Genomic DNA, 15,649 nt, shown 5'->3' with positions numbered 1-15,649 from the left:
GATCACGTACGTTATTGATTTAACGATCGATGACATGTCAACGATCATTAATCTTCCGGCACTATATACGTTCTAAGTAATAGCTAATAATAACACAAGATTATTCGATTATTTTTGTCTTGTGTAAGAATCGTTGAAGACAAGATCCTTCCTTCATCTTTTTATTCAGTCAGATCGATTCAATTACCTGATCGTATCTACCTTTTCTCGCCAAGCCACTTACGAATTTATCGCTTGCTTGAAAAGACAATGAGCCGACGTGAAATGTTCTTCCTCGAGATGGATAAAGAAAGAAAGAAAGAAAGAAAGAAAGAATGAGTGGTGGAGAGAGATGGAGAGAGAAAGAGAGAGAAAGAGAGAGGTAGAAAGAAAGAGAGAGAAAAAGAGAAAGAGATAGAAAGAGAGAGACTATAATGTGCAATGGCATTTACCGGTTGCTCCTTTCACGCAAAACGTTCGCGTTCCAGTCTTGTCTCTTCCTTCGAAGACGGATCAGGATCGACGTGGAGTAATGAGAATAATGGAAAACAACCATAGGATGTTATACGTGAACTCGTTGAAGAAATAAACAAAGAGATAATAAGATAGAAGGTGTAGACGAAGTAAATTTGAGTGAACATCCTAAGTTCATTCTCGTCACTTTCACTTGAACTCGTTGTATCCTCGTATATTAGATAGTTTATACGTTAAACCGGCAATTTTATTCATATTATTAAAAAAACACTTCTAAAATCTCGTCTCGATTGTGTTTTTCGGGATGGAGGGCCGAGTAGAATCGTGGATTCTCGGAATCGTTTTACACTGCACCATATTCATCGTTCTTGCACGTCCCGAAGAAGTATTTGTAAGTATTTCAAGATTACCTTTGGCTAAATTATAAAATTATTAGAGTTTGTGTAGAATAAACCGTTCATTAAATTGACCGAGAGTAAATTAGATCGAGTCTTATTGTAATATATCATAAACATAAGATGTTTAAGTTAATATTTGTCGAATATTTAGAAAGAGTCGAGTGTAACTATCGTGTCAGTTTATCATCTTGATCCTTCTTTGGAAGTTACGGTAGGTAATTTTAACAGCTATGGTGTAATTAGACAGTAATACTACCGTGCAGTACCGTGCAGTAATGGTATCGACGTTGCACTGATAATAAGCTACGTTGATCTCAACGCGATTACGCGATAAATATGGTATAGCAGAGAACCCGCTGTGGTATTTGGAATGCTAGAAAAATGAAGATAGTATAGGATCGAGGTAGAAAGGCAAGGTCATTCGCAGAGAATACCATAAATGTATTCACAGAATTCTCATGTACGAGTTTTATTTATCCGAAGAGAACTTTTCCTAAATTGTTTATGATTTATTCGATTATTATCGACGAGTTCAAAATCTAACGCACTTAGTTAGAATGCAAAAGAAAAAAAAAGAATGATATTAAATATAAACAAATAACAAGGAATTTTGTTAATCGGGCTTTTTGCAGAATACAACGCCCCCACCGTTGAGAACAAATTTTTCCTGTTTTGGTAGAGTCATGGGATTCTACGCAGACGTTGAAGCCGATTGTAAGGTTTATCACACGTGTGACGATCACGGCAACAAGTTCAGCTATCGTTGCCCGGAAGAAACGGCCTTCCGACAAGATGCCTTGATTTGCGATCACGCGAGACTCGTCGATTGTTGTGCTACAACTTACGACGGTAAAAAGTCGCTTCGTGGGAGTAGAAGCGAAGAAGAAAATCTAGGCTTGAACGTACCTTCGGTCTTCAATGTTCCACCGTCGTTGGATAACTCGAACGATCACCGTTCCTTTTCCAGATCCTTCCAGGTGATTCAACCTCCTGACCAATCGTTGACCGATAAGACGCAACCTGGTTTTGTTTTCAGTGCTAGGGTTTTCTTGAGAAATCGACAGGATCACGATCTTCATAGGAAGTCAATGAACCCTCAGGAGACCGGACCTATTCTAGACAAATCCCGGTGCAATCGTAATGAAGAACAACAAACGACAACAGATTCCAGTTCGAAAAACCAGGTCTTTCAGTTTTCCTCGACTCCTCGTTCATTCTCTCGCGATGATTCTAAGAAAGACTCTTCTTTGTCCAATCGATTTTCGAGTTTCACGAGGTCAGATTTAGAAACGAAGGGTTTACTTGGTCGAACGTTCGTCAACGTGCCAATGATTTCCACGAAAACTCAACCACCTCGAAAGAATTTGTTCCAAACTACTACTGTCTTTTCTTCGAGCACGAAACTTCCAACTAACGATATTCCTAGACCCTACTCAAACACTTACAATAATAGAGATTACCCCTATTTTGAGACACTCAGATCGATCCAGGCCAATGCTAAGTCAACGATCACGACTACATCAAGAACGACGATAGCTACCACAGAAATTCCTGTTCATGCTCTTACTATGTCTTTGAAGCCCTTAGTACCCAATGAATTGGAATACGATCCCTATTATCCAAAGACTCCAACCTCCACGGAAGCTTATTACACGGATAGCCACCTCAACAAGGGTTCCGAATCCTTTCGGTATACGACGCAACCATCTTGGTCGGGTATCCACTTTGAAATACCAGCTGTTTTACCTGATCTTAACACTTTGGAGGATCTCGTAGATCGTCGAAAATTATTCTACATTCCTCGTGTTACCAGACATTAATTTTAATCTATAATTTACGTTTTAAAAATAAAATTGTTAAAAAAACAAAACGATCATTTTTCATTTTTCTTGCTTTTGTATATATATTACAAGTATTTTTTTTTTTTTAACGAAAAATGAATTCTTACCGAGAAAGAAGATCAGGACAAATCTTGAAAATCAATTATTGCAATCGTTATTCTCGTTCTTAGAGGAATAAGTTATCGTTACCGGATCGGATAATATACCATTCTTATTAAAACTATGCAATTTTAGTTCCGTGGCTTTTGATGAATCCACAAATCCTACGATGGTTTCCGTTCTCTTTGAAGATCTCACGTTAATAGCTAGATTTCTGTGAAAATGAAGAAATCTCGATTGTCTCGATCTCTTTGTCACAACGAAGAGAACATTATTATTACCCATTAACGTAAATCCGATAACCATCAACATTCTTAAGATCCTCCGGTATCATCCACGAAAGCAAAAGACACCTGGCAAATTCTTGTACTACCTTAAACTCTTTTGGGGGTGGTACAATATTGTCTTCCGTCGTATGATTTGGTGCCAAGGTCGAATGTTTACTTTCTTCCTGTAAGAAATAATTGAATTTTGAGTCTAATGAGAGCATGAAATAATTGATATTAATATATATTTGAAAGTTCGTTGTTCACGATTTGTGAACTTGTTTAAAAATTAATACAAATTTGTATATGTGTATTGTATTATGATGTATGTACCAAAGAAAGTTTGCTCATGGTATTACGTAAATATGTATAAAGTGTAGACCGATCAAAATCCCAATAGGAATATTCGAGACAGGGAGCAGCCAAATTTCTGGCTATTTGAGCATAATTGACAACACCTCGTAATCCTTCTGCTAAAATGGCTATCATGCTGTCTTTACTTCGGCACTTAGCTTGCAAGATTTCGATTGCAGTTGCGAGTCCTAAAAATATATATACGATAAATCGATAGAAAAGAATTATTCTAAATTGAAAGATAAAAAATAAGAATTTTAGAAATATTTTCAGAAATAATGGCATATTTTGTTAACCAGAATACGTTGCTCTGATTGGCGGAGAACGGGACAATATTTCAGCGTTTTTCTGGCAACTATTGCAACCTTGTTGTATCAATTTTCGAAAATATTCATTCTCCTTTCTATAACGTTCAATTTTTTCTTGCAATTTCCGTGCTTCTTCTTCCAAATCTAGTTGCTTGTTATCGTTTAAACGTTTGCAGTTTATCTCAATTTTCTTTTCCGAATGAAGTATCGAATTTTGAATCGCGATGACGTTGTCGTTCATTCGTTTCACTAGTGGATCTATTGGAATATATTCTACGTTTGAGGAGGATTCCTTGCAAATACAAAATTGACTGTTTATTTTTTCGTGAGTACTCTTCTTCTTTGATTTAATAGTCTTTTCATCTGATCTGTTTAAAAAAGAAAGGATAAAAATTCTTATACGAAGCAAAAGAAAATATACAGAACAAGTAAATTAACATAGAACGTACGTTTTCGAATCATTCGAAGAATTAATCGTAAACTCCTCCGTCATTTGTTTTATTTGATTGAAATGATTCGTAACAACGCATGGCGAATTAGAATCTTGTGCACATCCGCAAGAACAAGTAGAATCACCCTCTAAAAAGTATCCGCATCCGCACGGGCAAAGCTGCGAAAATTTGTTTGCAAACAAATTCAAATAAAATACAAACATTAGCTTAACCAATATCAAAGCATAAAAAGAAAATACTTTTTCATTTACAAACATATTAATTCATAATAATATATATTATTTTAGAACCTTTTCAATGATTTCCGGGTAATCACGATCCTGTTCTTCTATCCTCGGTATTTTTTGCGAATCAAATATAGGCTTTTTTCGACTTTCGATTGTATTTGGAAGTATTTTGCGAATAGACTCAGGTCCGATATCGCATTGAGTCGAAGAAGATTGTTTCCGACTTTTGACCGATTTCATTTGTAACATAGAAGTCATTTGTCCGAATATAGAAATCGAATAGGTGGACGTTGCAACGTCTAACAATTCATTTGTTACTTCAATTTTGTTAACAGACCTGAGTTCAGAATCATAATTCAACTCGCAAGTACAATCAATGGACTTATTTGTATTTGACGATACTTCATTCGTAGAATTCCTTAATTCTCGAGATTTAGGCTTGCTGGAGTCAATTGGATTTGAATGTTGTATTTCACTCGTTGCGTGATCGTTTGTTAACATTGACAGAATATTTGATACTAATTTATCGAGAAATTCGTCGTTTTCATCGCAATTTGATTTTTCGTGACGATCCGAATATTCATCTTTGTTAATAGATAAAAGATAAATGATCAATCAGGAAAGAAATTCTTCCGAAATTGACGAATGATTAAATAATTACTATTAATTGGAGAAAAACATGTTTCGTCGTTCGTTGTTTCCACTTTACATTCACATCCAACGTCCATTGTTTTTACAAATTCGTAAGATTGAATGCTCAGTGAATCATCGTCGAAGGTGAAAGGTTCTGGTCTGAAACTTCCTTCAAATTGTACGCCTCTATCTTCCACTTTTCTAGATTCGTCAATGATTGGTCGAGGCTTCAAACAACCAGGACATAACGGGCATACTATACTCAAATAAGAAGAAAAAGGATGAAGATAAAAGATTTTACGTAAGGAACGGTAAAACTTATTCAAGATTTTAACCTTTTTTCGTGTTTTTGCATAATTGTACTTCCAATTTTTCTTGTCGAACTTCTGACATATTGGATACCTATAAATTTAGAAGAAATAGGATAAAAAGTTTGAATTGTTTTCTTTCAAATGAAATGACGTGTTCTTACTATCTGTTGAATAACACTCAGAAGAGGATCAACAACAATTTGTCGAGTTTCAGTTTCTGGTTTTGTTAATATTCGAAGAAAAACTTGATTATCTAATTTATCGTTATTCTTAAAAACATTATCATCTTGTGGTATTAGAAAATTATTCGAATTTAACTCGAATTCGTCGAATTTCATGGCACATGATTGAGAAGTCGGTGGCACATCTTCGTGGTCATGATGAAACTGCCAAAAAATATGATTTTGAATCCTCTTAGTTGGATTGTTTCTCTCGAATATCCAAATGTTTTTGAAAGTTCACAATAACTAGACCTCGATGAAGTCCGGGCTTTCCAGGGCGATCAATGAATGTTCTGCAAATAAAATTCAGGGATGAGGAATAGCGAGGGGATGGTTTCATGGATCAAATTCGTAGGATTTGTTTAATCGTGCAATTTAATTTGATTTAATCGATAAGTTTGCACCTTAGAAAGCCTGGATGTCAGAGATCTAAAGATCTTTTTTTGTTAATCTATTTATCTTTGTTTCTTACATCGTTCTTTTGCGTTAATTTATAGCTAACGCTTTCGTTTTGGGGTACCACGTCATTGTTTAATTGGCTAAGTTGTTTCATTCTCAGGGCCGTTTGTTTAATCGGTATTAAAAGATCACGTAACGTTGGTGGTAACTATGACAAGAATTTTCTTGTCTTATATACGTGTTTAACATATTATACAAAAAATAATTTAAATAATAATAATAATTTATATATAAATAATAATAATTTTATAATTATAAACTTACTTCGTTATTTAAAATAGAATTTTCTTGATCCGTGGTTAGAATTTTAGCAGCAGTGTTACGTTCGACGCAAAAAGGATATGCTGGACACATACGAGGATGAGTTTGATTGGTCGATGGTGTCTTATGGTTATCGGTGGCTATTAAAAAGAAAATAACCGATCGAATGATTCGATGATCGAAGCTAAATATTTGGACAATCAATATCTTTGTTAGACAATTTTTTCGTACCGTGTTTTGGGTTGATTTGAACTTCACCTTTTCGAGGACGATCATTATAATTATCATTATAATTATCATTGTCACGGTACTTGTTATTATTCTTATTATTTAATTTTAGTAGAACATGTTTGACGAATTCGTTGTCAACGTTGTTATTGAGAGGAATCATAAACTTCAAAATAGTTTCTTCTTGATTCATCGTTTAACTTTTTTCTTTCTTTATTTCTTTTTCTTTTTCTTTTTTTTTTCCTTTTACATTACGTTCGGCAAAATTTATATTTCTAACAGAAACGGGGAAAGCAAATTTTTCTCGACGAAATCAAATTGTTCACGTTAGGTTAATTTTGTTAATAACTTTTAATCGACGACGTCAACACGACGTCGATGATCCATTTTTTCCAAATATCGTTTCATAACCGTTTTTTTTCTCCATGCAATTATTTACCACGAACGATATGAAGTTGCTTCTATTATTTTCTTCTCTCTCTTTTTGTTTTTTTCTTTTTTTTTTCTTTTTCATTGGTTAGTCAAATTGCACAAAGGTGATTTATTTTTATTAATAAAAACATACAAAAAAAAAACAATAATAATAATAATAATTCAATGAAGTTTTCGTGTATCTTTTCTCGTATTAAATGGAAAACGATTTGAATATTTTGGCGGAAGGAGAGACGAAATCTGATGAAAATAAAAAGAACAATGCGAGTTATTGGAAACGTATGATGAGAGGTTATGAGAAGAGGAATGCATCTTTGGAGAGACGTCATGCAGCTCTTGTTGAAAGGGTTCATTTTATGGAGTGTGCATTGCCGTCGTTGTTAATGAGCGCTGCTGTTGTCAGTACTAACAGATCCTCATCTGAGCAATCTTCAAAAGTATCTTCTGGAAGGTACATATACATATACACGGAGTATCCTATAGGAGGGTTATTTTTATATCATTTGGAAACATTTATATAAAGATATATGATATATTTAATAATTACAGATCGTCTGGTAAATCGTAAATGGCATAATACTTATCGTTCGAAATACGAAAAGAAAAAATAAAGACAAAATTGGGTCCAGGTGAATATCCAGGCTTTGAAAAGTTTTCCTTATATACTAAAATTGTGCATTATTATTATTATCATCATCATCTGACGATACCCTATGTATCTTTGCAATTTTATTTCTCGTCTTCTCTCTTATATTCAATGTGACGATTGATTTCAAACTGCATAACCCTGTCAAGAACAGAATATACACTCTTATCTTATAATAATAATAATAAAAAAAAAAAAAGAAAAAATACAGATAAATTCGCGCAAACAAATATCTCAACTTTATTTCGTATACGGGTTACATGAATAAAATGGGATAAAACGAACAAACAGTTCCATGTCGACCGCGTAGCACTAAAACAAAACAGAAAAAAAAAAAGAGAAAAAAGGAATAAAAGATGACGGAGAAAATTAAAATAAAAAGAAGAGATATGTATAAAGTTAAGTGAATGCAATATAGTGGTGTGCATAGAGGCATACATATATATATACTTGTAAAACTATACGATAAAACTGAATAATCTAAAAAACCACTGTTTAACGATATGGTAAAAAGAACGTGGCGCTACGCTCGAATGAAAAGTGGACTAGAGACACGTTTTGTAAATCCTATAAAGTATTCAAATAATATATATATATATATATATATAATTCGTATGTATATATATACGTATATTATAATTCAAGCTGGCATACACGCACATACTTTCTTTTTTTTAGTTCATTATTTGTTCTCTCTCTCTCTCTCTCTCTTTCTCTTTCTTTTTTTTTCTTATTTTCTTTTCCTTCGTTTAATACACGTACGTATTTATGTATACTTATTACGTGTACCGTTTCGTCGCATTCGATTGGACAACAACAAAATTAATATATATTTATATACATTTTTATCTTCGTACTGCATGTATAATAATATTACGTAAATTGATACGAAGATTTTCGTTGGGATTTAAAATTCGTTTTTCGATTCGTATTTTTTTGTTTATAAAAATCGCTTACATAGAGATTATGTTTTCGGTAAATAATGCGGAAATTGTTTATATAAAGGCGAGGATAAAGAATGGCAAGGATCGATTTTACTTGTTTCTTTCTTTCGTTTCTGTTACCTGCAAAGTTTTATCTCGATAGAAACCGACTGTTTTCGAAGCTAAATTTATACGATACCGAATTGAAATGCTGTCAAGTTTAATATCAATAGTTTATATTAAAGGTTTTCGAAGATTCGGTTTTTCAATATTCGTAGAATATAAACCATTGAATTTCATTTGATCGTATTCTTTCATAAGATTGCATCATCTGAACAAAATATATATATATAAAAGATAAAAGTATCAAAATGCGTAGAGTGAGCATCACTTAAAATCGTAAACCGTTAAGCTTACTAGATTTTTACTCGAAAAATATTATTATACTGTATTTAGAATGAATACAGTCTAGAAATAAATATATTAGTATACCTTTATCACATATTTAATGAGTTTTACTTGAAAGAATTATTTATTACACACATTATTCGTTACACACATGTGCAACGTTCATATAAACAATATTTAACAAACTATTTAACAAAAGAACTTTCACATACTACGTGCTTTTAGACAACAATATTACATTTCCTTCGATTAATTAACAATCATTTAAACTATATTGAACATTCTCTAATGTACTATTTAATACTCAAGGTATATTAATAGATATGTATTGTTTAAACAAATATATTATTATTTAAACATTACTTAATTATACCTCATATATATTATATCTTATTTAAACAATTGAACAATAATTATATTTAAAGCTTACTAGTACGTATTTTCGTATTCGCTTAATTCACTTGTTACAAATAATCCTTTGAAGTAAAACTTATTAAATATGTAATAAAAGTATACTAAATGTATTTATTTCTAGACTGTCATTAACTGATTTTAAGTGACACTTATTGTATATCAAAAGATATTTCGATCAGATGCAGATCGAAATTCATTCAACCTAATTTAGTTCCGTTTTATATAATTAGATTATGTGTTCATTTTGGCACTGACAAAAGGATCCTTCGATTTTCTTCCTGTTGATAATGTTTTACTATACTTCTGTAAATTGTCGGCTTGTAGTTAAGAGAGATTTATAAGCGCGCATGATAATCGTTTTTTTTTTCTTTTCTATTTGCTTTCGATGTTACACAACGGACGATGACGATAACTCCATTGTTTTGTCCCCTCAGAAACAAATTCTGGTCGATGCTTGGCCGCTGTCAAGCAACGCCAGCCATTTTGTCCTGCAGCAATGAGAAACATTTCCAATTATTATTCTGCCATAATTGATTTGCTTTAATAATATAATTGATTGAATATTTCAACGAATTTATTATTATCTAAATCTCATTTATTTTATCGATGTCATATCGTTAAGGAAAAATAAAAATCATGGTTTTTTTTTTTTCATCAAAATCGTATAGTAAAAATCTGTTAAATATTTTTTACCTTGCTAATGCATTGAGAGATCAACGTTGAAGTTTATTGATCATATCGTGTGGTACTTGTGATGCTGTTGAGTATAAAAGCGCGCATACGAATGGTCTCTTCTACACCGACAAGAAACGAAAGGACCTTCACCTCCAGCGAAAGTAGATCACCTGCCACAAAAGATATACGGTAAAGTAGTAGTAGTAGTAGTAGTAGTAGTAATAGTAGTAGTAACCGATCCTTATTTTCTTTTTCTTTTTTTTTTTTTTACTTTGGATGATAATATATTCTTCGTGACAAGTGAAAATATGCAGTACGAATGTCTTCAACTTGGTGTAAGTGAAGACTCGCGTATCGATTGCAAAAATCGATTATAAAATCGAATATTGCACGATGTAACATATATATTTGACAAAAGTTATTACAATCTACGTATACGGTTAAACAGGATCTCATCTTTTATCGAATTTATCTAATAATTAGGCTACATTATAACTTCGTTCCATTGTTAAACAATGCAAAATGATTTCTATTAATTTATATTAATTATTCAGAAATGATTTCTAATTATTTCTATTAATTATTTCAAAATTATATCTGCTGCAACAGGAACAAAGTTATATTCCGGTTCCAATTATTAGATATACTTTGAATGGAAATACAATTCTTCGTCTAGAATACGAATGACAACGTTTAGAACAAATCACATATATGACTTTTGATGCAAACTAAAAGTTTTACTACACAATTAACACAAAAATCTGTATAAAAAAAAAAAGAAAAATAAAAAATGGAATAATAATAATAATAATAATAGAAAATAAGCATGATAAGAGATAGTAGCCTTTTGTTGTAAAGAGATAACGAAAGGTAGAAGAGAAAAGAAGCGCCATTTTTACCACCACCATAAAACTGCTGAACGACCTACGAAGAAATCGTCGTCCAATATGCTACATTATATTGCCATTAGAATAGTATTGAGAAACAATGAGAAAGAAAAAGAAAAAGAAACAATAAAAAGTTATGGTTATATGCTAGACTATATAGATATATGTATCAAGTAGTCGACGAACTTATTATATTTATACGTCCTATTATATTAATCAACGATTAAAATTGAGAATGGAAAGTAATACGAAGCGACAGAACCAACCAATCGAGCGAAGTGGAAGAAAGTGTAATAGCGTATGCATAATAAGTGTGTATATAGATGTATAGCACAAGATATATATGTATTATATATAAATTACTATGAAAAAAATCTCTCTAGAAGAATGTCTCTTATGGCAGCGTTATTTTGCACACTACGGGCACTAACGCAACAATTACGAAGAAGAAATTACGAAAAGAACGGATTGACGAAAACTGACCTTTGGCCAGTTTCGAGTCCTCGGTCGGTGATTTAAATTCAATTCGAGGATGAGAACTGTTGGAAAGCGTGCGTCTGTCTCGTCTTCCATGCTTCCTCAATTCGGTTATCGAACTTTTCCTCGAATCCGTGACGACATCTTTTTTCTCGAAGCTTGAGAATTGCGTTTATTTATGGCAGAAGATTATTTTCCTCGACTTTTCAGTCTTTTGGTATATTTTCCCTTCTTATTTATTTTTGTCTTCTACTATCTTCTTTCGACGATCGTCATTATTATTATCGTTTAGCCATGAAAACATTTTGTCTCTTTGATCGATCGATTTTGTTCTATCGAAATTCTATTCTCCGTTAATGCGCAGGACTTTTTCTTTCAAAAAAAAAAAAACAAAATCAAACCACAGAGATGAGGGAAGAGTTATTGGAACGCATTAATAATGGCTGTCCAGTTCGGTGAGATTAAATCTAATTATATTTATAAAGAAGAAGAAGAAGAAGAAGAAGAAGAAGAAGAAAAAAATCAAATCCTTCCACTCGCGTATCCGCTTCCCGATACTAATTACCGAAATATGAACACTATCGTAACTAAAATTTGATTATACTTCTAAACGCAGATCTCCTGATACAAAATCAATCGATGATGCCTTCGCTCGTAATACTCGTCAGGGCGTTTAACCCACTCCGAGGTAAACCTAACATTTCCCTTAGACGTTCTCGTCGACGAATAATCTTGTCTCTCTTTCCTGTTAGCCTTACTCTGCCTTTCTCTAACCTTCTTTTTGGATTCCAATTCGTCGTTTAAGGTAACGACCGAATCTATCGGCTCGTTCTCCTCCAAAGTCGCGGCAACTTGCGAGACTCTTCTTCTTCTTGTTCTTCTTGTTCTTCTTCTTTCTTCTTCTTCTTCTTCTTCTTCTTCTACGTGATCATCGTTTTCATTTTTCTCAGAGGCATAGTCAACTTCGTCGACATCATTTTCATCTTCTTTGGCCTCCCTTGCTACTTCCTCGACCACTTCCCCCGTACAATTCTGAATAACCTCGACCTGAAAATTCGGAAGGATGTTTCATTAAATAGTTTTAATCTTTAACGAATTAACAATGCTTTAACATTCATTTTCATTGTGACGTAGAATGACACGAATGCTATAGCATTCAAATTTGAAAGCCAATTATTTTGAATTTTATTTTATACAACCTTAAGTTTTTGTAATTATTATACCTGTAAAGGTAATGATTAGCTGATTCTTTAATAGAATATATAACAGGCACTGAGTACCCTTATAAAATGTGTTTAATCAAATTTTCGATATTACAATTAATTTCAAAATAAAATGACTGTCACTTTTTGTTTCTTTATAGGAAACATATATCCTATAACAAATAAAATAATACAAGGGAGTATAATAATCTGAAAAGTTAGTATGTCGTACCATAACACGACGTGTTTCCGGTGCGATCCATTGCTCGGGTTGTTCCGTTCTCTCGGTAATTTCGCGTATTCGGCAACGTGGACAACAATAATCCTCATTTGATTCAATAACAGCAGTCGTTTGAACTTCTTTCGAACGGCTAAATATATCCTCCATTATTTCGATCGTAACGCTTTCTTCTTTGTTACGTTCTTCCTTTGTTTCTTGTCTTGGCTGGTCGTAACTTTTCAAAACTTGACAGTCGCATTGTTTATTATCGTTATCCATTTTCTCGTGTTCATCATCATCATCATCATCACGAATAAGAATCCTTCTATCGTTGCTTCTACTTCTGCTCCTATTCTCAATGAGTTCCTCAACGTTATGTAATTTATTCTCAAGCCAGTAAACCCTCTCGGTTAGCCTGTAATTTTCATCAAGCAATTCTTCCTCCCTTTGCTTGGTCACCCGTCTCTCCTCCGTTTGCCTTTCTTCAGCCTCTTCGTAAGCCTCTAATCTATCTTCCAAATCTTTTATGCGATCTTGATAGGAGGACAATTGAACGATAGAATCGACGTCCGTGTCAAGTGCCGGACAAGCTCTAGGTGTATCGATCGAACATATCGTAGCTGTGTTTGTTACTTTGGCTGCACGTTCTTGAATCCGTGCACGAAGTTCTTGAAGACGTTGAACCTCTTGAAGAAGCTCACCGGAAGGTATCTCCGTTTGGGTTCCCCGACTCGCTAGTTCGACTTCTAAGCCCTCTTCATCCTCTTCTTCGAAGATACCGCTTTCTTGAAGAGACAATGGCGGTTTTCGTGGTACTGGGGAAATCGTACGTGTCGTCGCAGTGTAATTATTGTTGTTTGTATATGGAATCACTGTAGCCACAGCACGATTTCTTTGCTTGCTTATTACTTGATCCTGCAATCAATCGTAAATATTGTGTATGTGTGTGTGTGTGTACGTACGTGTGTACGTGTACAAAGTGTAAATATTATAAAAGATTCTGACTCTTAATTGTTATATCAATAATTTAATGGCCGCACGTCTACGCAGTTAAATGTTGTTTTTTAATTTAAACAAAATTTGATTATTTTCCCTTTGTGCGATAATAATAATAACAATAATAATTTGATAGTATCAAACACATGTCGCGTGAGCGGCCATTAAAGTGTTAACAATTTTTAATAAATCATAGCGAAATAAAAATCCTTTCTATATATATATCTGTCCTTAGAAGCAAAAAGGGAGACTTTCTTTTTTATTTTTACCTTGCTCGGATGTAATAGTTCCGGCGAGACAATGCCGCTATCAGCCGTGTGATCAGGATTCTCTTTACGAGCGGGTGATTCTTCCAGTTCGAGGAGTCTGAATTCTAAAAGTTCGTTTTGTTCTCTCAACTCGGACAATTCCACCAGGAGATTAGCTTCTCGTTCTTCAGTTGCTCGTAACTTCTCGTTCAGTTCTTCCAGTTGTTTATTACGATTGCTGCATCTTGTCTATTGATTAAAAAAAAATAAAAAAATAAAAAAAGGAAAAGAAAAGAAAAAACAAACGAATATTCTTAGCAAATTCACGAATAAACAAATATTATTAGGTGTACAAATAAGTTTCCGCCGTTTTAATGTAGATAGCGCGGCGCGGAGTTTCCGTTAACTTTCACAGATGATATTCTGCTTAAAAATTAGTTTGGACGTTTAAGAACAACATAACCTATTAATATTATTGATTTCATATTGGTAAAATATAATTTTTTTTAGTTGAAAATGTCCAAATTTGAGCCAAATAAGCGTCATTTGCGGGAAATATTAGTTTACTTCTTTAATATAAAGAAATCTGCTGCTGAGGCGCATCGATTGCTCGTAGAAGCATATGGTAAAACTGCTTTGAGTGAGAGAACGTGTCGTGAGTGGTTTCAAAAGTTTAAAAACGGTGATTTCGACGTAGAAGACAAAGATCGCAGTGGAAGGCCAAAAATTCACGAGGATGCAGAATTGGAGGAAATATTGGAGGAAGATTCATCTCAAACACAAAAAGAACTTGCTGTAACATTAGAAGTCACTCAGCAAGCAGTCTCACATCGTTTAAAATCATTAGGAATGATTAATAAACAAGGAAATTGGGTTCCGTACGAATTAAAGCCGAGAGATATTGAACGCCGATTATGCTTAAGTGAAATACTGCTTGCTAGACATAAAAAAAAGGATTTTTACATCGTATCATCACTGGTGACGAGAAATGGATACATTATGATAATCCAAAAGAAGAAAATCATGGGGATTACCAAGCCATGCGTCAACATCAACAGCAAAACCGAATATTCACGGAAAAAAACTCATGCTGTGTATTTAGTGGGATCAGCTGGGTGTAGTGTATTATGAGTTGCTTAATCCGAGCGAAACAATCACCGGAGCCCTCTATCGAACACAATTAATGAGATTGAGCCGAGCTCTGAAGGAAAAACGCCCTCAATACTATTCTAGACACGAAAAAATTATTCTCCTGCATGACAATGCTCGTCCACGTGTAGCGGCTCCCGTGAAAAAGTATTTGGAAACACTTGATTGGGAAGTGTTACCCCACCCGCCGTATTCACCAGACATTGCACCGTCCGATTATCCCCTATTTCAGTCCATGGCACATGCTCTGTCGGAGCAGCGGTTCAAATCATATGAAGATACCAAAAATTGGGTTGATTCGTGGATAGCCTCAAAAGACAAGGAGTTCTTCCGACGTGGGATCCGAATGTTGCCTGAGAGATGGGAAAAAGTCATTGCAAGTGATGGACAGTATTTTAAATAACCTTAAAATTACCATTCTTCTAGAATAAATACTTAATTTTTAATAAAAAAACGGCGGA

General features: G+C 33.7%; 3 protein-coding genes across 5 annotated transcripts in view; 1 reads left to right on the top strand and 2 right to left on the bottom strand.

The window, feature by feature from the left end:
• Positions 1-431: 431 nt before the first annotated feature.
• LOC122517474 lies at positions 432-2,684 on the top strand. The gene is made up of 2 exons (XM_043635873.1): positions 432-844; positions 1,484-2,684. Exons 1-2 carry the CDS (start codon positions 758-760, stop codon positions 2,669-2,671), a joined length of 1,275 nt encoding a protein of 424 aa, XP_043491808.1. The 5' UTR covers positions 432-757; the 3' UTR covers positions 2,672-2,684.
• Positions 2,685-2,767: 83 nt separating this feature from the next.
• Positions 2,768-6,704, bottom strand: LOC122517559. The gene is made up of 12 exons (XM_043636011.1): positions 6,515-6,704; positions 6,287-6,423; positions 6,036-6,170; positions 5,504-5,728; positions 5,367-5,433; positions 5,060-5,287; positions 4,462-4,982; positions 4,169-4,329; positions 3,708-4,087; positions 3,391-3,599; positions 3,073-3,242; positions 2,768-3,005 (listed from the first exon to the last, which is right to left on the bottom strand). Exons 1-12 carry the CDS (start codon positions 6,702-6,704, stop codon positions 2,831-2,833), a joined length of 2,598 nt encoding a protein of 865 aa, XP_043491946.1. The 3' UTR covers positions 2,768-2,830.
• A 1,605-nt stretch (positions 6,705-8,309) lies between these two features.
• The window catches only part of LOC122517374 (janus kinase and microtubule-interacting protein 3-like), a 42,043-nt gene continuing 34,703 nt past the window's right edge, over positions 8,310-15,649 (bottom strand). For 2 of the 3 annotated variants that reach the window (XM_043635726.1, XM_043635727.1), the window contains exons 10-14: positions 14,061-14,288; positions 12,808-13,710; positions 11,380-12,420; positions 10,028-10,179; positions 8,310-9,822 (exon numbers count right to left, since the gene is read on the bottom strand). In XM_043635726.1, coding sequence (XP_043491661.1) covers positions 11,980-12,420; positions 12,808-13,710; positions 14,061-14,288 — 1,572 coding nt within the window. In that variant the 3' untranslated portion in view covers positions 8,310-9,822; positions 10,028-10,179; positions 11,380-11,979. The remainder of the gene's footprint in view (positions 9,823-10,027; positions 10,180-11,379; positions 12,421-12,807; positions 13,711-14,060; positions 14,289-15,649) is intronic. The other variant, XM_043635728.1, reaches the window with a different exon arrangement.

Source organism: Polistes fuscatus, unplaced genomic scaffold, assembly GCF_010416935.1.
Source record: "Polistes fuscatus isolate 324 unplaced genomic scaffold, CU_Pfus_HIC Scaffold20, whole genome shotgun sequence".
Classification (NCBI taxonomy): Eukaryota; Metazoa; Arthropoda; class Insecta; order Hymenoptera; family Vespidae; genus Polistes; species Polistes fuscatus.
Note: the sequence above shows the minus strand (reverse complement) of the source record. Positions and strands in the feature narration are given on the sequence as shown.